This window comes from Anomaloglossus baeobatrachus, chromosome 1, assembly GCF_048569485.1.
Source record: "Anomaloglossus baeobatrachus isolate aAnoBae1 chromosome 1, aAnoBae1.hap1, whole genome shotgun sequence".
Lineage (NCBI taxonomy): Eukaryota > Metazoa > Chordata > Amphibia > Anura > Aromobatidae > Anomaloglossus > Anomaloglossus baeobatrachus.
The window spans coordinates 403,877,924-403,903,839 of record NC_134353.1 but is presented as its reverse complement, the minus strand read 5'-3'; the positions used below and the strand labels follow the sequence as shown (position 1 = coordinate 403,903,839).

At 50.2% G+C, this 25,916-nt stretch overlaps 1 protein-coding gene across 2 annotated transcripts in view; it reads right to left on the bottom strand.

Annotated features, from left to right (window-relative positions):
• The window catches only part of AP3D1 (adaptor related protein complex 3 subunit delta 1), a 240,225-nt gene that overhangs the window by 34,823 nt on the left and 179,486 nt on the right, over positions 1 to 25,916 (bottom strand). For both annotated transcript variants that reach the window (XM_075352591.1, XM_075352592.1), the window contains exon 26: positions 14,230 to 14,400. In XM_075352591.1, coding sequence (XP_075208706.1) covers positions 14,230 to 14,400 — 171 coding nt within the window. The remainder of the gene's footprint in view (positions 1 to 14,229; positions 14,401 to 25,916) is intronic.

Here is a 25,916-nt window from a genome sequence, read left to right as displayed (position 1 = left end):
AAAATCTTTTTTCTTTTATTTTGCTCGTAAAAAAGTGAAGAAAGTGCTTTACATGCGTCCGCCGACGTTTCGGCCAATAGGCCTTCCTCAGGTTGGACAAAACTGTGTATTTACAATAGTGGAAACACAAAATAAAACAAAAAGACATCAATACAGGTAATACAGGATATGTAATTTACAAAGGTATATATAAGTTGGTACATGATGGGATACAATTAGTCAATGGGGAGACCATGAAACAGTGTCAGGGATATTAGTCACCATACAAAGAATATGACATGATGAAGGTGAAATTTCACCGGAGAGTGTCGGTATATTAAATTCATATAAATACAGGGGTATACATACATTGATATATAATGGGGTACAAATGATCAAGGGGGAAACCATGATACAGTATCGGAGATAATAATCACCATACAGGGATTATGTCATAATTAAGATGTAACCTCACCAAGGAGTTAGTATAGGTAAGTAAAGATCAGGTTGGTATTATAGGCTTATAGATGAAGAAGTAGTCCTATGATAAGCGTGTGTCTGGAGTCAGTGATGGTACCAACGACGTTTCTAGTGATACTATATTTTGCTATATCAAGGGGATGGGAGTGATCAGGGATCGCTCACCTGGAGAGCAGCAGGAGAAGAAGCAAATAAAAGTAGAAGTAGATGTATTAGACCTGTAACGTAAAAGAATGATTGATAAGAATGCGTTGAGGGAAAGAAAGAAAGGGGAAGAATATATAATTGGAGTAATCATACCGTATGTTGGAACAGTAGGGTGAACACTGTTATGCACAGGAAAATCTATGTGATTCTACTGAGGGTAGTGGCTCACTCTGAAAACAAAGATATTATATAGGGGTCTATTATACGGTATAGTGAGTATTGACAGAGTAATAAGAGTTCTGACATATATAGCGGGGATACCTCTTGTCAATCGAGAATATTGAGTATAGTGGTCCTCTGGTGGCTGTAGTGTGACTACCAGAAAATAGGCATAGGGGGTCACCAAGTTTCGTCGACCATGACCAGAGACCTATGTGTAAAGACGAATAGAATCACAAAGGGAAACGTAGAGGAAGAGTGAAAAGCGGGAGCAGAGGAGTTATCTAATCAATCACCTGTGTTGAGGTAAGCTTCCAGCACTCTTTAATATACAAAGATAATTACGTTTCCATGTTCTACGTATATTACCATTACTTTTAGGTGCTCAGGAATCCTGTCATTCCAAGACGGCTGTAACTGTGTCATATTCCAGGTGTAAGAGAAGATAATAAGTGTCAGAAAAGGTGTCGGAAGAAAAAAAGGGGGGGAAATTTAGAATGCAACATATAACATACCTCCAAAAATAGTTCTAGGATAGGAACTGGAGGAGGAATGTGGTCAAGGGGTATGTAGAATAAGACAGGGCCTGACCCAGGTAGTAGCCTGCACAAAAGATAAACTATGAGGGATCTATGAGATATCACAGGGAATGTGCAGATAGCAAACAGAAAAGGTAATGTATACCTATGGTTCCAGTGGCTTAGGTATGGGAAAGGGTCCCGGGAGATAAGGAGAATCCGGGCGACTACCGGCTGGAAGAGGAAAATTCAGTGATTAGATCCATGTGAAAAAGTTTCCAAAAAGAGGTCTGTTGCTGTCCAGGTGAGCCACTTACCGGGTATCAGAGGTGCTGGGAAGCTGGACCGCTCGTCCTGTGAGGTGCGGCACGTATGGGAAAAGGGTGTATTTGAAGGAAATAGTGCCGCGACGTCACTTCCGGTTTCGGATGGTTTGTGCCGCGACGTCACTTCCGGTTTCGGATGAAATGTGAGAAACTTGAACAATGATGCATCGCGCATGTGCGAGAAGAAATACACATTATGGTGACCTAATGGCGTGCGTCACTACCGCTGTTTGGAGCGCGGAAGTGAGGAGGTGGATTGCCCATATCTAGGGGGCCGTTCCCAATGATCAGGACGGATGGATGTGCAGCTCCAGTGCTCGGACCAGTGATAGACTGAAAAGGCTGGGGGTGTGGCATGCGTGCTTTACCCTGAAAGTGATGTAGTTCTGTAAACAAGGGGAAAAGGGAATAAAAGGAAAATCATTAGTACATAGATGAATTGAACGGTACATATATATGACATGTAATAAATGTACATAATAGAGGGAAAAGGTAACACCGTGTACACTGGCCAAATGTTATCAGAAACTTGATAAATAAGTAATGGAAATAATAGAGTATTCATCATAAGGCGAGTATGTCATGTGGATTGGAAAAAAGCCTATAGGGGCCCAGGAAAAACATATGCAGAAAATTGTTAGGTATGTGAGTGGAATGATCAATGCACTACAAAATTTGTAGTAGTGAACTGACACAGTGTCAACGGTGTTATCCTACATTGTATGAATAAATGCAGCAATAATGAAAAAAACATCGTTATGATTACCAGATGGTGAGCCACAGTAAACATACAGGTACTGACCTGCACACGTATATAGAGGAAAAAAGGACATATGATTATCATAAGCATAAAATGACCGTAAATTTCTCAACTGAGATTTCAGGTCATTGACCATGTGGGCATTAATCGTAGGGGCGGGGATAGGGTTAGGTTACTTCGCGAAAGAGAAGCTCGTTGGATTTTTACCTTGGGTACCCTTGAACCCCATGGTTTAAATCGCAAATATGAACTCGGTTACTGAGGTCAACAGTTACATGTGTTTTACGGTCATTTTATGCTTATGATAATCATATGTCCTTTTTTCCTCTATATACGTGTGCAGGTCAGTACCTGTATGTTTACTGTGGCTCACCATCTGGTAATCATAACGATGTTTTTTTCATTATTGCTGCATTTATTCATACAATGTAGGATAACACCGTTGACACTGTGTCAGTTCACTACTACAAATTTTGTAGTGCATTGATCATTCCACTCACATACCTAACAATTTTCTGCATATGTTTTTCCTGGGCCCCTATAGGCTTTTTTCCAATCCACATGACATACTCGCCTTATGATGAATACTCTATTATTACCATTACTTATTTATCAAGTTTCTGATAACATTTGGCCAGTGTACACGGTGTTACCTTTTCCCTCTATTATGTACATTTATTACATGTCATATATATGTACCGTTCAATTCATCTATGTACTAATGATTTTCCTTTTATTCCCTTTTCCCCTTGTTTACAGAACTAGCATCACTTTCAGGGTAAAGCACGCATGCCACACCCCCAGCCTTTTCAGTCTATCACTGGTCCGAGCACTGGAGCTGCACATCCGTCCTGATCATTGGGAACGGCCCCCTAGATATAGGCAATCCACCTCCTCACTTCCGCGCTCCAAACAGCGGTAGTGACGCACGCCATTAGGTCACCATAATGTGTATTTCTTCTCGCACATGCGCGATGCATCATTGTTCAAGTTTCTCACATTTCATCCGAAACCGGAAGTGACGTCGCGGCACAAACCATCCGAAACCGGAAGTGACGTCGCGGCACTATTTCCTTCAAATACACCCTTTTCCCATACGTGCCGCACCTCACAGGACGAGCGGTCCAGCTTCCCAGCACCTCTGATACCCGGTAAGTGGCTCACCTGGACAGCAACAGACCTCTTTTTGGAAACTTTTTCACATGGATCTAATCACTGAATTTTCCTCTTCCAGCCGGTAGTCGCCCGGATTCTCCTTATCTCCCGGGACCCTTTCCCATACCTAAGCCACTGGAACCATAGGTATACATTACCTTTTCTGTTTGCTATCTGCACATTCCCTGTGATATCTCATAGATCCCTCATAGTTTATCTTTTGTGCAGGCTACTACCTGGGTCAGGCCCTGTCTTATTCTACATACCCCTTGACCACATTCCTCCTCCAGTTCCTATCCTAGAACTATTTTTGGAGGTATGTTATATGTTGCATTCTAAATTTCCCCCCCTTTTTTTCTTCCGACACCTTTTCTGACACTTATTATCTTCTCTTACACCTGGAATATGACACAGTTACAGCCGTCTTGGAATGACAGGATTCCTGAGCACCTAAAAGTAATGGTAATATACGTAGAACATGGAAACGTAATTATCTTTGTATATTAAAGAGTGCTGGAAGCTTACCTCAACACAGGTGATTGATTAGATAACTCCTCTGCTCCCGCTTTTCACTCTTCCTCTACGTTTCCCTTTGTGATTCTATTCGTCTTTACGCATAGGTCTCTGGTCATGGTCGACGAAACTTGGTGACCCCCTATGCCTATTTTCTGGTAGTCACACTACAGCCACCAGAGGACCACTATACTCAATATTCTCGATTGACAAGAGGTATCCCCGCTATATGTCAGAACTCGTATTACTCTGTCAATACTCACTATACCGTATAATAGACCCCTATATAATATCTTTGTTTTCAGAGTGAGCCACTACCCTCAGTAGAATCACATAGATCTTCCTGTGCATAACAGTGTTCACCCTACTGTTCCAACATACGGTATGATTACTCCAATTATATATTCTTCCCCTTTCTTTCTTTCCCTCAACGCATTCTTATCAATCATTCTTTTACGTTACAGGTCTAATACATCTACTTCTACTTTTATTTGCTTCTTCTCCTGCTGCTCTCCAGGTGAGCGATCCCTGATCACTCCCATCCCCTTGATATAGCAAAATATAGTATCACTAGAAACGTCGTTGGTACCATCACTGACTCCAGACACACGCTTATCATAGGACTACTTCTTCATCTATAAGCCTATAATACCAACCTGATCTTTACTTACCTATACTAACTCCTTGGTGAGGTTACATCTTAATTATGACATAATCCCTGTATGGTGATTATTATCTCCGATACTGTATCATGGTTTCCCCCTTGATCATTTGTACCCCATTATATATCAATGTATGTATACCCCTGTATTTATATGACTTTAATATACCGACACTCTCCGGTGAAATTTCACCTTCATCATGTCATATTCTTTGTATGGTGACTAATATCCCTGACACTGTATCATGGTCTCCCCATTGACTAATTGTATCCCATCATGTACCAACTTATATATACCTTTGTAAATTACATATCCTGTATTACCTGTATTGATTAATGTCTTTTTGTTTTATTTTGTGTTTCCACTATTGTAAATACACAGTTTTGTCCGACCTGAGGAAGGCCTATTGGCCGAAACGTCGACGGACGCATGTAAAGCACTTTCTTCACTTTTTCACGAGCAAAATAAAAGAAAAAAGATTTTTCAATTTACCATGTCTCCTTGATTCTTATGGGAAATTAGTAGTGTGCCGGAGTTATGGCTACCAGAAAGGCCACCTTCTGTGAAAGCCGAGAAAGAAACATCCCTAAGAGGCTCAAAGGGTGGTTTCTGCAAAACCGTGAGAACCAAGTTAAGGTCCCAGGGATCCAAGGGCCGCCGGTAAGGCGGAATGATATGAGACGCGCCTTGCATGAAGGTGCGGACCTGAGCCAGCCGAGCGAGACGCTGCTGGAACAGAACTGACAGAGCTGAGACTTGTCCCTTGAGAGAGTTGAGGGACAGTCCTAGCTGCAGACCGGACTGAAGAAAAGACAGAAGGGTCGGCAAGGAGAATGGCCAAGGGAGATGGTCGGTAGAGCGACACCAGGACAGGAAAATCTTCCAAGTCCTGTGATAGATCTTAGCGGAAGACTTACGGGCCCGAGTCATAGTGGAGATGACTTCAGGAGGAATACCAGAAGCCGTCAAAATCCAGGACTCAAGAGCCACGCCGTCAATTTGAGGGCCGCAGAATTCGGGCGGAAAAACGGACCTTGCGAGAGCAGGTCTGGACGGTCCGGGAGATGCCACGGCATCTCTACGGACAGATGGAGCAGGTCCGGATATCAAGCTCGCCTGGGCCAGTCCGGTGCAATGAGGATGACTCGACGGCCCTCCATTCTGATCTTGTGCAGGACTCTGGGAAAGAGAGCTAGAGGGGGAAACACGTAGGACAGACGAAACTGGGACCAGTCTTGAACCAGAGCGTCCGCGGCGAATGCCTGGGGATCGCGGGAGCGAGCCACGTAAACAGGAACCTTGTTGTTGTGACGGGAAGCCATTAGGTCCACGTCCGGAGTGCCCAATTTGCGGCAGATTGACTGAAACACTACCAGGTGCTGGGACCACTCGCCACCGTCCACGGTTTGACGGCTGAGATAATCTGCCTCCCAGTTTTCCACGCCTGGGATGTGGACTGCGGATACGGTGGACTTGGAGTCCTCCGCCCATTGAAGGATGTGTTGTACCTCCAACATTGCCTGGCGGCTGCGCGTCCTGCCTTGGTGATTGATGTAGGCAACCGCTGTCGCGTTGTCTGACTGGACTCGAATGTGCCTGCCCGCCAACAGGTGGTGAAAAGCTAGGAGAGCTAGAAACACGGCTCTGGTTTCCAGCACATTGATTGAAAGGGCTGACTCGGACGGAGTCCAAGTGCCCTGAGCTCTGTGGTGGAGATATACCACTCCTCAGCCGGATAGACTGGCATCCGTGGTGAGAATCACCCAGGACGGGGCCAGGAAGGAGCGTCCCTGGGAGAGGGAGAGGGGCCGAAGCCACAACTGAAGAGAGCTCCTGGTCTGTGGCGATAGAGCCACTAACCTGTGTAAGGAGGAAGGCCGCTTGTCCCAACAGCGGAGAATGTCCAGCTGCAGGGGGCGCAGATGGAACTGGGCAAAGGGAACAGCCTCCATGGACGCCACCATTTGACCCAGCACCTGTATCAGACGCCTGAGGGTATAACGGCAGGGCCTCAGCAGAGAGCGCACCGCTAGCTGGAGGGACAGCTGTTTGTCTAAGGGCAACTTCACAAGTGCCGGCAAAGCCTCAAACTGCATCCCTAGGTACGTGAGGCTCTGGGTGGGAGTTAGAGTGGATTTGGACAGATTGACCAACCACCCGAATTGGGCTAGAGTGGCGAGAGTGAGCGAGACACTCGGCTGACAGTCTGCGCTGGATGGAGCCTTGACTAGAAGGTCGTCCAGGTAAGGAATCACTGCCACCCCCTGGAGGTGCAGAACCGCAATCATTGCTGCCATGACCTTGGTGAATACCCGAGGGGCCGTGGCTAACCCGAAGGGGAGAGCCACGAATTGGAAATGATCTTCCCCTATTGCAAAACGTAGCCAACGCTGGTGGGAAACTGCAATTGGCACATGCAGATAAGCATCTCTGATGTCGATGGATGCCAGGAAATCCCCTTGGGTCATTGAGGCAATGACTGATCGCAGGGACTCCATGCGAAAGTGCCGCACCTGAACATGCTTGTTGAGAAGCTTGAGATCCAGGATGGGCCAAAAGGTACCGTCCTTTTTGGGGACTAGGAAGAGATTTGAGTAAAAACCTCTGAACTGTTCCCGGGGAGGGAACTGGTACAATTACTCCGTTGGCCTGCAAGGCTGCCACGGCCTGCGAGAAGGCGGCGGCCTTGGAGCAAGGGGGAGTTGAGAGAAAAAATCTGTTTGGCGGGCTGGAGGAGAATTCTATCCAGTAGCCGTGGGAGATGATATCTCTCACCCACTGATCGGATACGTGTTGAAACCAAGCGTCGCAAAAGTGGGAGAGCCTGCCACCGACTAAGGACGTCGCCGGAGCGGGCAGAGAGTCATGAGGAGGCTGCCTTAGTGGCAGCACCTCCTGCGGTCTTCTGTGGACGCGCTGTTGGGCGCCAGTTGGATTTCTGGTCCTTGGCTGAGTTAAAGGACGAGGCCGAGGGCTTAGAGGATGACCAGTTGGAGGAACGAAAGGAACGAAACCTCGACTGATTCCTACCCTGGGCAGGTTTCCTGGTTTTGGTTTGTGGCATGGAAGTACTCTTCCCGCCAGTAGCTTCCTTAATTTCATCCAGCTGTTCACCGAACAGCCGGGACCCAGCAAAAGGGAGCCCAGCAAGGTACTTCTTAAAAGAAGCATCTGCTTTCCACTCTCGAAGCCACAAGACCCTGCGGATAACGAGGGAATTAGCCGAAGCCACCGCAGTGCGGTGAGAAGCCACCAGCATGGCAGACATAACATAAGATGAAAAAGCTGAAGCTTGGGAAGTTAAGGCAACCATTCCGGGCATAGAGTCCCTGGTGAGGGAATGCATCTCCTCTAGAGAAGCAGAGATGGCCTTGAGAGCCCACACTGCTGCAAAAGCCGGGGAAAACGCGGCCCCCCGCCGCTTCATACACGGATTTGGCCAGAAGGTCAATCTGCCGGTCAGTGGAATCCTTAAGGGAGGTGCCATCAGCCACCGACAACGGTCCGGGCTGAGAGCCTAGACACCGGAGGGTCTACCTTTGGGGACTGAGCCCACTCCTTGATCACCTCAGGTGGGAAGGGAAAACGGTCATCAGAACCACGCTTTGGGAAGCGTTTGTCAGGACAGGCCCTGGGTTTGGTCACAGCGGCCTGAAAACTGGAGCGGTTAAAGAACACACTCTTTACTCTCTTAGGCGAGGTAAACTGGTGCTTTTCTGCCAGAGAAGGTTGGTCCTCTGATACTGGCGGATTGAGATCCAGTACAGAATTAATGGAAGCAATCAAGTCACTAAGATCTGAGTCACCCTCGGACAGATCAATGGGGTACATGGAGTTAGCCTCCGAGCCCCCTGTAAAGGCATCCTCCTCATCCTGCGAGTCCGCTCTTGAATCAGAGCCACGGGAGGAGGAGGGAGAGGGAACCCTGCGTCTCTTCTTAGGAGGACGGGGTCTGGGCCCTGATGAGTCCTCTGTGAGCTCCAAACCTAACGGACCCATAGCAGTAGGGGCACCCTGCAAAGGGGGCTGATGCATATTTAACAAAGTCCTGGACAGAAGTCCCATGGACTCAGCAAAAGACTGGGAGATAGACCTAGAAAAAGGACTCTACCCAGGCCAGGGGTTCAGCCACAGGAGCAGGAGCAGCCTGAGAGACCACTGGGGGTGAGACTCCAGGCTGTGGCCCTGCCAAGTTAGAGCAGACATCACAATGGGGATAGGTGCTCTGTTCAGGCAGCAGGAGCTTACATGCAGCGCATACAGAATAAAGCTTTGGAGCCTTGCTCCTCATGTGAGACATGCTGCTGGAGTGGTGGCTCTGCAAGAGAATGCACCCCAGAGAGTATATACAGAGGTCCACAACCAGAGCCGGTTGTGGCTTAGGCTACTTTCACACATCCGGTTTGAGCACTGCGGCTCAATCCGGCTGTGAAAACTATGCAACGGATGCGGCGAAAACACCGCATCTTTTGCATAAGTTTTTACATGCGGCCCGTCCGTTTTTTTCCGGTTGCGGCATGCTACTGAGCATGCGCAGTGGAAAAAACCGCATGCGGCGAGCGGATGCGTTTTTTTCCGCATCGCGCCGCATCCGGCCTCCATAGGTATGCATTGAAAAATGCGCCGCAGCGGCCGGATGCGGCGCGATGCAGTGTTTTTTGCCGGAGCAAAAAACGTTGCAGGGAACGTTCGATCCGGCCGCGGCATCGGCTAAATCTGCCGCATGCGGCAAAAACCGGACCGAATGCAAGCCCCTGCGGCACAATACGGCACTAATGTAAGTCTATGCAAAAAAAAACGCAGCCGGTTGCGGTTTTTCTGCAGAACGCCGTATTGTGCTGCAGAGCAAAAATCCGGATGTGTGAAAGTAGCCTTACCAGACCGCTGGAGCGGTGTTGTGTGCCCTCCAGATCCCGAAGCCCGGACCCCCAAGCACAGCATTTCAGCAGGGATGCAGAGTGCATACCAGCGCCGAGTGAACTCTGTCTGAGAAGATGGCCACCGGAGTGAAGAGAGGGGGCGGGACTTGGCTTGAGAGCGGGAACTGGAGGGCCATAGAGACCTACAGGGGAGGAGACACGCACAGCAGTGGGGAGTGTCCCTCCCCTGTGCAGAACGGCCGCCGGGAGGAGCCGAGCCTGTCCCTCTGCATGAATGACATGCGAGGGCAGAGAACAGAAACTAGGCCTCCGGCAAAGCCGGGGCCTAAATTTGAGCGGCGAGGCAGACGCGCAGGCACCATCGGCACGGTTCTCGGGCGACAGCTAGAGAACCCGCCGGAAATGCCTATTAATACAGTAAGCACACTCTCCCCAACAATAAAGTACAGGAACCCCCAAAATATAAACGTCTCAGGTACTTAGCTGCTGAGACGCAGGGCCAGGTCCCTGGGGATGAGTGCTCCAGTCCAGCAGGGTCCTGAAGGGCTGCGGATGGAGACCGGTCTCCTGCCAGGCAGGGAAACCGTGCTGGCTCCCACTTCAAGCCAGAGCCCAGGAGGGATGGTGAAGGAGCACGGCATGTAAGGCTCCAGCCTTTAAAATCAACCTTACGACACAGTGGGGTGAGAAGGGACATGCCGGGGGTCCAGACGTGGACCCGCACTTCTTCAATCTCATTCCAAAAGGAAAAAATCATATGAGAATGCATGTGTGGATGTATGCCTCCTGACACAAAGCAATAAACTGGCTGGGACTGGCTCACCAGGGGGTGTATAAGCTCAGAGGGAGGAGCTACACTTTTAGGTGTAGTACTTTGTGTGTCCTCCGGAGGCAGAAACTAAACACCCATGGTCTGGGTCTCCCAAAGGAACGATAAAGAAAAAAACGGTGGGAAGGGAGCTTCTGATAGTTTTCCTCCCTCTCCCTACAGTCAGCACACAGCTTGTCACCGGTGGTTATCAGCCGGCTTTTCTGCTAGAGCAAATAAACAGAGCAAATAAAATAGTGAGTCCCTGAGCCCTGGGCCCTCCCCCCTGCCACCAGGAAATTATCTGCGACACTTTCTGCAAACAGCAGAACTTCCCCCTCCTCCAGCCAGCAAGCTAGAGAAAGTTAACACTGTGTGTGCAGGATCCTTCTCTCCTCCTTGCACATAAATACTGTAAACGTCCTGGGAGCCTTCCCTGCAGCGTCTTTTCTCCCTTTGTCTGGGAAACCAGTCAGGGGGGATCTCACCTTAAAACACTGCTTTCCAGGCAGTGAAAATAGAGTCAGCTTGCTGTGTCGGTGTCATATTCAACTCAGAGCCTGCAGAGAGGGGCTGAGGAATTGGTGCCATCTTCAACTCAGAGCCTGCAGAAAGTGGCTGAGTAATTGGGCTATAGGGGCACAGGCATCTACCCTGGGCTTTGGAAAATCGGTGTCTGTGGAACCCGTCGTCCAGCCCAGGATCCAGCGTCGCAGGAGGGGGTACGTGGAGGCGACACTCCACGTTCCCGCCCATTGATGGTAGTGGGAGATTGGTGCCAAAAGGAAACCGTCGCCCTCAAAAAATAACAAACCTTCAAAGGAAGTGCCTCCTACAGACACTAAGCTAACACTGAGCTTGCCTGGCCCGGCCAGGGGGTGTATACTGCAGAGGAGGAGCTATGCTTTTGCATCTACTTAGTGTCCTCCTATGGATAGGCAGCATAACACCCATGGTCCTGTGTCCCCCAATGAGGCGTCAGAGAAATTGTTGTTTTATGTTCATTCTGCCTCTCAAAAATTGGAATAGAAAGTGATAAAAAAAAAAAACAAAACGCTATTTGACTAAAATTGGTACAATTATAAAAAGTAAACTCATTCTGCAAAAAACAAGCCCTCACAAGATTTGACAGAAATACAGAAAAATTATAGTTCTCAAAATATGATGTAACAACATTATAAATCTGGTATTGCTGTAATCGCACCAACTCTAAGAGTAAAGCCGTCTTACCACTTATTCCGGATGGTGAATTGAGTAAAAAATAAAACCAATTCTTAACCTGCTGTTGATTTGTTAATTCTGCCTCCCAAAGACTCGGCTCACATTTATCCTGCATTCTACACTGAGCGCTAACATCAAGGTTTACTTGTAAATCTCTAATACGTGATTCAGATAGAACCCCAGATGGAGTCAGCTTAGACTCAGTCTGGCCTATGATCCAGCGGTGTCCGTCTTTTCACTGGTGCATAAAAGTGCGGTCAACCACAGTTTTGTGCTCTTCTGAAAAAATTGACAAAACTGAACAGAGGCCAGACTGAGTCCAGAGTAACACTGCTGCCACATTATAGTGAATGGATCCCTTGGGAATTATCTGCATCAAGTCATTCGGAGATATAGATGGAAACCCCAAGGTAAGTGCTCAGGTTAAATGTGACCTAAAATGTCATGTAAAATTTTCCCAATAAAAGCTTCAACTCAATCAAACAAAAAAAAACCAAAAAACCAACAACTCCTTACTCTGGTCCGTCATCTATAAAATACAGTGAAACCTCGGGTTACGAGTACCTTGGTGTACGAGTATTTCGCTACATGAGCAAAGCTTGCTGTAAATTTTTAACTATTTACAAGCAAGCTTTGCTGTACGAGCAAATACTCACCGCACACACTTCCGGTTCCGTACTTTCACCGCGCTCTGACCCGCTCTTGAAGTACACACACACACACACCTACCTTACCCTCTGTTCCCTTGGCAGCCTCCTGGTTCTTGTAGTCCGCAGTTATGTGTATCCGGTAACCATCGCGACGATGTAGGAGCTTCCGCTGTCAGCAGTTCTCAAAGGCAGTGCGCTGACCAATCAGAGGCAAGTGGCTCATGCGTATGACGTCTGCTGTTGAAGTGCTGACAGCGGAAGCTCCTGCATCGGTTGCAATGGTTACCAGATACACATACCTGCGGACTATAAGAACCAGGAGGCCGCCAAGGGAACAGAGGGTAAGGTGAGCATAATATGACTTTGTGCGTGTGTGAAATGGCACAATAGGGAACCAGGATGGGACATTGCACAAGTTGTGGAACGAATTGTCTGAGTTTCAATTATTTCCTATGGGAAATTTTGCTTTGCTAGACGAGTAACTTGGTTTAAGAACACATTCCCAGAACGGATTGTTCTCGTAAACCAAGGTTCCACTGTATAGGCAATCTTCACTTTATTGGTAGCATAAAAACTCTGGAAAAGCGCTATGGCGGCCCCCAAAAAATAAATTTGGAACTCCAAAATGCCCCACTCCCTTCTGTGTCTAATCCACATATGTAAAGCTGAGAAAAAGGAGCGCAAATAGGGTCTTAGCAGATATAAACTTACAATCTGCACAATATTACACTCACCTAATGGGGTTGTGAAAGTGACAACCCCTATAGAGGCTTGTAAAGAAATTTGCGGGTGCCGCAGCCCCACGAGGGTTAATAGTCGGTGCTGGAGAGGAAAAGCGGGATTAATGCCGCGCTGCCGCCAAATGAAGAGATCTCTTCAATAGGCGGCAGCGCAGCATTAACCCCGTTTTTCTTCTCCAGCAAAGTCTAATCCACATATAGCATCCACAGGTTTGACATTTCTGTATTAAGGAAACCCACTTTATTTATATTGTGCATTTCTCCAGAACAACTCCTGGGCACAATGTATGAACACTACAATGTACCAGACACTACCATGGCAGATTGTAAATTATCACTCAGTAACATCTATTTGGGGCCAAGTAACATTTTTATATTATGTTTATGGCTGGCTGTATGTGGGCGGACAGCCGTACTGCCCAATCATTGACTTCCATTATACTCGTTACTCGAGTCAAGCCATTAAGAGTGTCCAGCCTGCTAGACTTGAATAAAGAGCACTCGCGCATCATAGTGTTTGATCGTCATTAGTGAACAGAAAAAAAACATTTAGAGGTGTTGTCCACTATTAGGACAACTCCTTTGATTCCACATTTCCTCCCCTCAAGTAAAATAAAAAAGCTTATACTAACCTCCTGTGCCGATGCTGTTCCAGTGGTGTCAGGACTCGCGTTCCCAGAGCTTACATGAGGTTGTGACATCGCGCAAGCCCTGCGTCCAATCACTGCCGGCTTCTATCGCCGTGCCTTCGGATACAGGAGTAATCAACAGGAAGTTAGCGGCAGCCGCAGCATTCACTTTCAGTTGATTAATTTGTCTGAAGGCACGGCTAGAGAAGCCGGCGGTGATTGGGCACAGGGTTCACATTATGTCACATCACGTGAACTCCAGGCACGTGAGTCCCAAGACCACTGGAACAGCACCGGCATGGGAGGAGAGTATCAGCTATATCATCTTACCTGGTGAAAACAAGTGAAACCAGAAGGGGTGGAGTTTAAAAGACTGACCATATGAACAGCAAGGTGGTTTTACAATAAGTTTTTCTAGCATTTTTTAGTGATATTTTAAGCTTTAAACTTTTAAACTAAAAAAAGAAAAAAAACTCAGTGTTCAAGTAGACTAGTAACCAGAAAACCACTTTAAGTTACTCTATTTCTCCCCATTTTCTTACCGGAAGAGGCTCTTCTTCATCTAATGTCCCATTATGAACAGATTCAGAATGATCATCCACATGAGATTCATGATGATGATGGTGACGGTGATGTTTTTTCTTTCGGGATTTCTTATCCTCCTTTGGCTCATCCTTTTCCTTCTTATGTTTTTTCTTGTGTCGATGAGATTTCTGCCAAATCAGGAAAGAAGGGAATTTTGTTTACTTACCGTAAATTCCTTTTCTTCTAGCTCCTATTGGGAGACCCAGACAATTGGGTGTATAGCTTCTGCCTCCGGAGGCCACACAAAGTATTACACTTTAAAAAGTGTAACCCCTCCCCTCTGCCTATACACCCTCCCGTGCATCACGGGCTCCTCAGTTTTGGTGCAAAAGCAGGAAGGAGAAAACTTATAAATTGGTCTAGGGTAAAAGCAATCCGAAGGATGTTCGGAGAACTGCAAACCATGAACCAAAAGAACAATTCAACATGAAGAACATGTGTACACAAAAAACAACCAGCCCGAAGGGTACAGGGGCGGGTGCTGGGTCTCCCAATAGGAGCTAGAAGAAAAGGAATTTACGGTAAGTAAACAAAATTCCCTTCTTTGTCGCTCCATTGGGAGACCCAGACAATTGGGACGTCCAAGAGCAGTCCCTGGGTGGGTAAAAGAATACCTCAATAAAAAGAGCCGAAAAAATGGCCCCCTCTTACAGGTGGGCAACCGCCGCCTGAAGGACTCGCCTACCTAGACTGGCGTCTGCCGAAGCATAGGTATGCACTTGATAGTGTTTTGTGAAAATGTGCAGACTAGACCACGTAGCTACCTGACACACCTGCTGAGCCGTAGCCCAGTGCCGCAATGCCCAGGACGCACCCACGGCTCTGGTAGAATGGGCTTTCAGCCCTGAAGGAAGCGGAAGCCCAGAAGAACGGTAGGCTTCGAGAATCGGTTCCTTGATCCACCGAGCCAAGGTTGACTTGGAAGCCTGAGAGCCCTTACGCTGGCCAGCGACAAGGACAAAGAGCGCATCTGAACGACGCAGGGGCGCCGTGCGAGACACGTAGAGCCGGAGTGCTCTCACAAGATCCAAAGAGTGCAAATCCTTTTCACACTGGTGAATTGGATTAGGGCAAAATGAAGGCAAGGAGATATCCTGATTGAGATGAAAAGGGGATACCACCTTAGGGAGAAATTCCGGGACCGGACACAGAACCACCTTATCCTGGTGAAACACCAGGAAGGGGGCTTTGCATGACAGCGCTGCTAGCTCAGACACTCTCCGAAGTGATGTGACTGCCACTAGGAAGGCCACCTTCTGCGAAAGACGTGATAGAGAGACATCCCGCAGCGGCTCGAAAGGTGGTTTCTGAAGAGCCGTTAGGACCCTGTTGAGATCCCAGGGTTCCAGCGGACGCTTGTAAGGTGGGACTATGTGGCAAACTCCCTGCAGGAACGTGCGGACCTGCGGAAGCCTGGCTAGGCGCTTTTGAAAAAACACGGAGAGCGCCGATACTTGGCCCTTGAGAGAGCCAAGTGACAAACCCTTGTCCATTCCAGATTGAAGGAATGAAAGAAAAGTGGGTAAGGCAAACGGCCATGGAGTAAAACCGTTATTAGCGCACCAGGATAGGAAGATTTGCCAAGACCTATAATAGATCTTGGCGGACGTAGGCTTCCTGGCCTGTCTCATGGTGGCAATGACATCCTGAGATAACCCTGAAGACGCTAGGAGCCAGGACTCAATGGCCACACAGTCAGGTTGAGGGCCACAGAATTCAGATGGCCCTTGTGACAGCAAGTCTGGGCGGTCTGGCAGCGCCCACGGTTGACCCACCGTGAGATGCCACAGATCCGGGTACCACGACCGCCTCGGCCAGTCTGGAGCGACGAGAATGGCGCGACGGCAGTCGGACCTGATCTTGCGTAACACTCTGGGCAGCATCGCCAGAGGAGGAAACACATAAGGCAGTCGAAACTGCGACCAATCCTGAACTAACGCGTCCGCCGCCAGAGCTCTGTGATCCTGAGACCGTGCCATGAATGCCGGGACTTTATTGTTGTGCCGTGACGCCATGAGATCGACGTCCGGCGTTCCCCAGCGGCGACAGATCTGTCGAAACACGTCTGGGTGCAGAGACCATTCCCCCGCGTCCATGCCCTGACGACTGAGAAAATCTGCTTCCCAGTTTTCTACGCCGGGGATGTGAACTGCGGAGATGGTGGAAGCTGTGGCTTCCACCCACTGCAGAATCCGTCGGACTTCCTGGAAGGCTTGACGACTGCGAGTGCCGCCTTGGTGGTTAATGTATGCGACGGCAGTGGCGTTGTCCGACTGGATACGGATCTGCCTGCCCTCCAGCCACCGATGAAAAGCCAATAGGGCTAGATACACTGCCCTTATCTCCAGAATATTGATCTGAAGGGATGACTATCGGAGTCCAAGTTCCCTGAGCCCTGTGGTGGAGAAAAACCGCTCCCCACCCTGACAGGCTCGCGTCCGTGGTGACCACAGCCCAGGTTGGGGGTAGGAAGGATTTTCCCTGCGACAGAGAGTTGGGAAGGAGCCACCAATGAAGTGACGTCTTGGTTGCAAGGGAAAGAGACGTTCCTGTCGAGGGAAGCCGAACTCCTGTCCCATTTGCGGAGAATGTCCCATTGGAGTGGCCGAAGATGTAATTGCGCGAACGGGACTGCCTCTATAGCTGCCACCATCTTCCCCAGGAAGTGCATGAGGCGCCTTAAGGGGTGTGACTGACTCCGAAGAAGGGATTGCACCCCTTCCTGCAGAGAAAGCTGTTTGTCTCTCGGAAGCTTGACTAACGCTTGCTGGGTATGAAACTCCATCCCAAGGTACGTCAGTGATTGGGTCGGTGTCAACTTGGATTTCGGGAAGTTGATGATCCACCCGAACCGCTGGAGAGTCGCCAGAGCGACAGATAGACTTTGTTGACAAGCCACCCGAGACGGGGCCCTGACTAGGAGATCGTCCAAGTAGGGAATCACCGAGTGGCCCTGAGAATGCAGGACCGCCACAACGGATGCCATGACTTTGGTGAAAACCCGTGGTGCTGTCGCCAAGCCGAAAGGCAATGCCACGAACTGGAGGTGTTCGTCCCCGATGGCGAAACGCAGGAAACGTTGATGCTCGGCTGCGATCGGTACATGGAGATAAGCATCCTTGATGTCGATCGATGCTAGGAAGTCTCCTTGTGACATTGAGGCGATGACCGAGCGGAGAGATTCCATCCGGAACAGTCTGGTTCTCACATGTCTGTTGAGCAGCTTGAGGTCCAGAACGGGACGGAATGACCCGTCCTTTTTTGGCACCACGAACAAGTTGGAGTAAAATCCGCGACCACGTTCCTGAAGGGGAACGGGGATCACAACTCCTTCCATCTTTAGAGCGGCTACTGCCTGAAAAAGTGCGTCGGCCTGAGTGGGGGGTGGAGAGGTTCTGAAGAAGCGAGCCGCAGGACGAGAGCTGAACTCTATCCTGTAACCATGAGACAGAATGTCTCTCACCCATCTGTCTTGAACATGTGGCCGCCAGGCGTCGCCAAAGAGGGAGAGCTTGCCACCGACCGAGGATGCGGTCAGGGGAGGCCGAGAGTCATGAGGAAGCCGTCTTGGAGGCAGTGCCTCCTGCGGCCTTTTGTGGGCGAGACTTGGATCGCCACGCATAGGAGTTCCTCTGGCCTTTCTCCGGCCTGTTGGACGAAGAGGATTGGGACTTGGCGGAGGGACGAAAGGACCGAAATCTCGATTGAACCTTTCTCTGTTGAGGTCTCTTAGGTTTGGCCTGGGGTAAGGAGGAATCCTTTCCTTTGGATTCCTTAATAATCTCATCCAATCGTTCGCCAAACAAACGGTCGCCAGAAAACGGCAAACCGGTTAAGAACCTCTTGGAAGCCGAATCTGCCTTCCATTCGCGCAGCCACATGGCCCTGCGGACTGCCACAGAGTTAGCGGATGCTACAGCTGTACGGCTAGAGTCCAGGACGGCGTTCATGGCGTAGGATGAAAAGGCTGATGCCTGAGAGGTCAAAGACGCAACTTGCGGAGCAGAATTACGTGTGACAGCATTAATCTCAGTCAGACAAGCCGAGATAGCTTGTAGTGCCCACACGGCTGCAAAGGCCGGGGCAAAAGACGCGCCCGTGGCCTCATAGATGGACTTCACCAGGAGCTCAATCTGTCTGTCAGTGGCATCTTTTAGCGATGAGCCATCTGCAATCGACACCACGGATCTAGCCGCCAATCTTGAGACTGGAGGATCCACCTTGGGACAGTGAGCCCAACCCTTAACGACTTCAGATGGGAAGGGGTAACGCGTTTCAGTGAGGCGCTTAGTAAAGCGCTTGTCCGGGACCGCTCTGGGCTTCTGGACAGCGTCCCTGAAGTTAGAGTGATCAAAAAACGTATTGCGAGTACGTTTGGGGAACCGAAACTGGTGTTTCTCCTGTTGAGACGCCGACTCCTCTACAGGAGGAGGCGGGGGAGAGAGATCTAACACCTGGTTGATGGACGCGATAAGATCATTTACTAAGGCGTCCCCCTCAGGTGTATCAAGGTTAAGGGCGACGTCAGGGTCAGAGCCCTGAGCTGCGATGTCCGCCTCGTCCTCCAGAGAGTCCTCAAGCTGGGATCCCGAGCAGCGAGAGGAAGTCGGGGAAGAGTCCCAGTGAGGCCGCTTAGCCGGTCTAGGACTACGGTCCGGGCAGGAGTCGTCCGCCTGAGACCGAGGGGCCAACCTATGAGCGCGCTGTGGCGCGGACCGAGAGGGGCCTGGAGGAGACGAGCCAACAGGGGCCGGGGCCTGTGAAGGGTCCGGTCTGGACTGCAAAGCCTCTAGCAGCTTAGAAGACCATTTGTCCATAGACTGTGTAATGGATTGAGAAAGTGACTCAGAGTTTCTCAGCAAAAGAGGCGAACTCTGTCCCTGCAGCCAGGTCAGGGGGAGCAGGGGGGTCTACATGAGCCGAGGGGCCCACCAGTGTCCGAGGCTCCGGCTGAGCAAGCGAAACAGGGGTCGAGCATTGCTCACAGTGAGGGTAGGTGGAACCCGCAGGTAACATAGCCCCACAAGAGGTACAGGCCGCAAAAAAACCCTGTGCCTTAGCAGCTTTGCTCCTTGTGGACGACATGCTGTTGTCTCCTAGGAGAGTGATCACTGAGGGTATATGGGAAAGGGGTATACAGCCCACCGAACAGATAGATATAGATATATACGTATCTAATCCGGCACCCTAGGGGGACCAGCACCGGGTGACCGGTGTGGCTTACCGACCGCTAACGAGCGGAGTGTGTCCTCCAGATTCCCTGCCTTGGATCCCCCGGAGCTGCAGAGCTGTTCACTGAGAATCCTCCACCGGCAGAATGCCAAAAAAATGGCTGCCGGAGCTCTCAGGGGAGGAGTGGAGCCATGGGAGGCGCCAGCAAAGTGCGGGAATCTGGGGTCCCCACAGTGATCAGTGAGGGGGGAGGAAACATGCAGGATGCTCCAGCCCTCACATCCGACGTCAGGCCGGTAATCCCGCCCTTACCCCTGACAGGCAGGCCCGGGGGCAGGATTTTTGCGACTAGCCCGCGATGAATCCGGGGACTAAATTTGAGACCGCGCCCGACAAGCAGGCACGGTCGGCGCGGAAGTCCACCGGCCTCCTGAATTCAGCAGCCGCCGCGGCTTCCGGGAAGAAGGTGCGCTCCCTGCACAGTCCCCTATGGGGACACAGAGTACCTTTGAGTTGCAGGGCCCGGTCCCTGAGGTTGAAGAGGCTCCGGTCCGGCAGGTTCCCACAGGGGCTGCGGATGGAGCACGGTCCCAGTAAATGGATGACCGTTTAGGATCCCACTTCTCCCAGAGCCGCTTAAGGGATGGTGAAGGAGACGGCATGTGGCTCCAGCCTCTGTACCCGCAATGGGTACTTCAACCTTAACAACACCGCCGACGTAGTGGGGTGAGAAGGGAACATGCCGGGGGCCCCGTGGGGGCCCTCTTTTCTTCCAACCGACATAACTAAGTTGAGAATGCATGAGTGGATGTGTGCCTCCTTCCACACAAAGCCTAAAACTGAGGAGCCCGTGATCCACGGGAGGGTGTATAGGCAGAGGGGAAAGGTTACACTTTTTAAAGTGTAATACTTTGTGTGGCCTCCGGAGGCAGAAGCTATACACCCAATTGTCTGGGTCTCCCAATGGAGCGACAAAGAAAACAAGAGTACTACAATTCAATGGCTCCACTCCACACCAGCAATGGAATTTTACCATATGAAACAGTCTGGTGTTGTCAGAATAGGTCAGGCAATAAGGGTAAGATCACACATGGCAATCGCAGATTTCAGTGCAAAATATACAATGTAGATGGGGTCTAACATCCATAGCGGCTCAGTCTGATTCAGTTTTTTCATGGCTTTCTCCTGTTCAATGTATATGGATGAATTCAGGATTTCCCCATGTTAAAGTAACTTAGCAGTAATTAAATGTTATCTATTTGTTTGCAGTCACTGAAATCTGAATTGCATGTGCGCTATTAACATAAACCAATCATAAAGGGGAATATTCTGGATATTGTAACCAATCTTACTGGAACTGCAGATATGACATCCACAGTCTGTCAATTTATACTATGGATTTTAAAGATGCGGTCCTTTTTTTATTCTATAATCCCTTCTGAAGATGTATGCAGAGTAGTGGGGATGCATGAAAATACTTAAAGATTGCTTTTTTCCCCCACTTTCTAGACCTACCAAGCTTTTTTTCTGAATCACATGACTGATTACCACGCACCGGATCACACTGGAGTTTTGGGAGTGAACCAGGAATGGCTTTTACAATATAAGCCTATGCAGAATTGTTCTGACATTCCATAGCCTTATATTGCAAAAGAAACTTCAGGCTCATAAACCAGTATGATCCGGTGAATAGGAATAAATGGAGATAGAAAAGGAGTGGAGTAGCGCTGGAGACTGGAAAGGACAGCAATAAAGAGAATTTTGTTTACTTACCGTAAATTCTTTTTCTTATAGTTCCGAAATGGGAGACCCAGACCAAGGTGTTTAGCTTCTACCTCTGGAGGACACACAAAGTACTACACTTAAAAGTGTAGCTCCTCCCTCTGAGTTTATACACCCCCTGGTGAGCAGACCCAGCCAGTTTAGTGCAAAAGCTGAAGGAGAATAGCCACCCACAAGTAGAACAGAGCAATAGCCGGAACAACAGCCGGTGATATCACGCGGAACAAGAAAAGTGCCAACAGGCAACAGGGAGGGTGCTGGGTCTCCCATTATGGAACTATAAGAAAAAGAATTTACGGTAAACAAAATTATCTTTTTCTTTATCGTTCCTATGGGAGACCCAGACCATGGGACGTTCCAAAGCAGTCCCTGGGTGGGAAATAAACCGAACAAAGTAAGAAGTAGGCAAAGCCTAACTTCACAAATGGGCGACAGCCGCCTGAAGGATGCGTCTGCCCAAGCTCGCATCTGCCGAAGCATGAGCATGCACTTGGTAGTGCTTCGAAAAGGTATGCAGGCTAGTCCAAGTGGCAGCCTGACAGACTTGTTGAGCCGTAGCCTGGTGCCTGAAAGCCCAAGAGGCACCAACAGCTCTGGTCGAATGTGCCTTGATCCCCGGCGGGGGAGGCACCTGAGAACTCTGGTAGGCGTCCGAAATGGTCGATCTGATCCAACGGGCTAAGGTCGGCTTAGAAGCAGAGAGACCCTTGCGCCGACCTGTGGTTAGCACAAAAAGAGAAGTGCACCGCCTAATAGAAGCGGTGCGAGACACATAGATCCGGAACGCCCGCACCAGATCCAGAGTATGCAGCGCTTTTTCAAAGCGATGAACAGGAGCCGGACAGAAGGAAGGTAGGGTAATGTCCTGGTTAAGGTGGAAAGGGGAGACCACCTTAGGAAGAAAGTCCGGAGTCGGACGGAGAACCACCTTGTCTTGATGAAACACTAAAAAATGTGACTCCGAAGAGAGCGCGGCCAAATCAGAGACTCTCCTGAGGGAAGTTATGGCCACCAGAAAAGCCACTTTCTGAGAAAGACGATGCAAAGAGACCTCCCTAAGAAGCTCAAAGGGGGGTTTCTGCAAAACCGTGAGAACCAAATTAAGGTCCCAGGGATCCAAGGGCCGCCGGTAAGGCGGAATGATGTGAGACGCGCCCTGCATGAAAGTGCGGACCTGAGCCAGCCGAGCGAGACGCCGCTGGAACAGTACTGACAGAGCTGAGACTTGTCCCTTGAGAGAGTTGAGGGACAGTCCTAGCTGCAGACCGGACTGTAGAAAAGACAGAAGGGTCGGCAAGGAGAATGGCCAAGGAGGATGGTCAGTAGAGCGACACTATGACAGGAAAATTTTCCAAGTCCTGTGATAGATCTTAGCGGAGGAAGACTTACGGGCCCGAGTCATAGTGGAGATGACTTCAGGAGGAATACCAGAAGCCGTCAAGAGCTAGGACTCAAGAGCCACGCCGTCAATTTGAGAGCCGCAGAATTCAGGCGGAAGAACGGACCTTGTGAGAGTAGGTCTGGACGGTCCGGGAGATGCCACGGCATCTCTACGGACAGATGGAGCAGGTCTGGATACCAAGCTCGCCTGGGCCAGTCCGGTGCAATGAGGATGACTCGACAGCCCTCCATTCTGATCTTGCGCAGAACTCTGGGCAAGAGAGCTAGAGGGGGAAACACGTAGGACAGACGAAACTGGGACCAGTCCTGAACCAGTGCGTCCGCGGCGAATGCCTGAGGGTCGTGGGAGCGAGCCACGTAAACGGGAACCTTGTTGTTGTGACGGGATGCCATTAGGTCCACGTCCGGGGTGCCCCATTTGCGGCAGATTGACTGGAACACTGCCGGGTGCAGGGACCACTCGCCACCGTCCACGGTTTGACGGCTGAGATAATCTGCCTTCCAGTTTTCCACGCCTGGGATGTGGACTGCGGATATGGTGGACTTGGAGTCCTCCGCCCATTGAAGGATGCGTTGTACCTCCAACATTGCTAGGCGGCTGCGTGTCCCGCCTTGGTGATTGATGTAGGCAACCGCTGTCGCGTTGTCTGACTGGACTCGAATGTGCCTGCCCGCCAACAGGTAGTGAAAAGCTAGGAGAGCTAGAAGCACGGCTCTGGTTTCCAGCACATTGATTGGAAGGGCTGACTCGGACGGAGTCCAAGTGCCCTGCGCTCTGTGGTGGAGATATACCGCTCCCCAGCCGGATAGACTGGCATCCGTGGTGAGAATCACCCAGGACGGGGCCAGGAAGGAGCGTCCCTGGGACAGGGAGAGAGGCCGAAGCCACCACTGAAGAGAGCTCCTGGTTTGTGGCGACAGAGCCACTAACCTGTGTAAGGAGGAAGGCCGCTTGTCCCAACAGCGGAGAATGTCCAGCTGCAGGGGACGCAGATGGAACTGGGCAAAGGGAACAGCCTCCATTGACGCCACCATTTGACCCAGCACCTGCATTAGACGCCTGAAGGTATAACGGCGGGGCCTCAGCAGAGAGCGCACCGCCAGTTGGAGGGACTGCTGTTTGACTAAGGGTAACTGCACAAGTGCCGGCAAAGTCTCGAACTGCATCCCTAGGTACGTGAGACTCTGGGTCGGAGTCAGAGTGGATTTGGGCAGATTGACCAGCCACCCGAATTGGGCTAGAGTGGCGAGAGTGAGCGAGACACTCCGCTGACAGTCTGCGCTGGATGAAGCCTTGACTAGAAGGTCGTCCAGGTAAGGAATCACTGCCAACCCCTGTAGGTGCAGAACCGCAATCACTGCTGCCATGACCTTGGTGAATACCCGAGGGGCTGTGGCCAACCCGAAGGGGAAAGCCACAAATTGGAAATGATCTTCTCCGATTGCAAAACGTAGCCAACGCTGGTGTGAAACTGCAATTGGCACATGCAGATAGGCATCTCTGATGTCGATGGATGCCAGGAAATCCCCTTGGGTCATTGAGGCAATGACTGATCTCAGAGACTCCATGCGAAAGTGCCGCACCTGAACATGCTTGTTGAGAAGCTTGAGATCCAGGATGGGCCGGAAGGTACCGTCCTTTTTGGGAACTAGGAAGAGATTTGAGTAGAAACCTCTGAACCGTTCCCGAGCGGGAACCGGTACAATTACTCCATTGGCCTGCAAGGCTGCCACGGCCTGTGAGAAGGCGGCGGCCTTGGAGCAGGGAGGAGTTGAGAGAAAAAATCTGTTTGGCGGACTGGAAGAGAATTCTATCCTGTAGCCGTGGGAGATGATATCCACTGATCGGAGACGTGTTGAAACCAAGCGTCGCCAAAGTGGGAGAGCCTGCCACCGACTAAGCACGTTGCTGGAGCGGGCAGATAGTCACGAGGAGGCTGCCTTAGTGGCAGCAGCTCCTGCGGTCTTCTGTGGACGCGCTTTTGGGCGCCAGTTGGATTTCTGGTCCTTGGCTGAGTTAGCGGACGAGGCCGAGGGCTTAGAGGACGACCAGTTGGAGGAACGAAAGGAGCGAAACCTCGACTGATTCCTACCCTGGGTAGGTTTCCTGGCTTTGGTTTGTGGCATGGAAGTACTCTTCCCGCCAGTTGCTTCCTTAATAATTTCATCCAGCTGTTCTCCGAGCAGCCGGGACCCAGCAAAAGGGAGCCCAGCAAGGTACTTCTTTGAAGAAGCATCTGCCTTCCACTCTCGAAGCCACAAGATTCTGCGGATAGCGAGGGAATCAGCCGAAGCCACCGCAGTGCGGTGAGAAGCCTCCAGCATGGCTGACATGGCATAGGATGAAAAGGCCGAAGCTTGGAAAGTTAAGGCATCCATTTCGGGCATAGATTCGGAGAAATCGGAGAAGTCGGAGAAAACGCGGCCCCCGCCGCTTCATACACGGATTTGGCCAGAAGATAAATCTGGCGGTCAGTGGAATCCTTAAGGGAAGTGCCATCAGCCACCGACACAACGGTCCGGGCTGCGAGCCTAGATACCGGAGGGTCTACCTTTGGGGAGTGAGCCCACTCCTTGACCACCTCAGGTGGAAAGGGAAAACGGTCATCAGAACCACGCTTTGGGAAGCGTTTGTCAGGACAGGCCCTGGGTTTGGTCACAGCGGCCTGAAAACTGGAGTGGTTAAAGAACACACTCTTTGCTTTCTTAGGCAAGGTAAACTGGTGCTTTTCTGCCAGAGAGGGTTGCTCCTCTGATACTGGCGGATTGAGATCCAGTACAGAATTAATAGAAGCAATCAAGTCACTAAGATCTGAGTCATTTTCGGACAGATCAATGGGGTACATGGAGTTAGCCTCCGAGCCCCCTGTAAAGGCATCCTCCTCATCCTGCGAGTCAGCTCTGGAATCAGAGCCACGGGAGGAGGAGGGAGAGGGAACCCTGCGTCTCTTCTCAGGAGGACGGGGTCTGGGCCCTGATGATGAATCCTCTGTGAGCTCCGGTCCTGAGAGACCCCTAGCAGCAGAGGCACCCTGTGAAGGGGGCTGATGCATATTCATCAGAGTCCTGGACAGAAGTCCATGGACTCAGCAAAGGACTGGGAGATAGACCTAGAAAAGGATTCTACCCAAGCCAGGGGTTCAGCCACAGGAGCAGGAGCAGCCTGAGAGACCACTGGGGGTGAGATTCCAGGCTGTGGCACCGCCAAGTTAGAGCAGGCATCACAATGTGGAAAGGTGCTCGGTTCAGCAGCAGGAGCTTACATGCAGCGCATACAGCATAAAGCTTT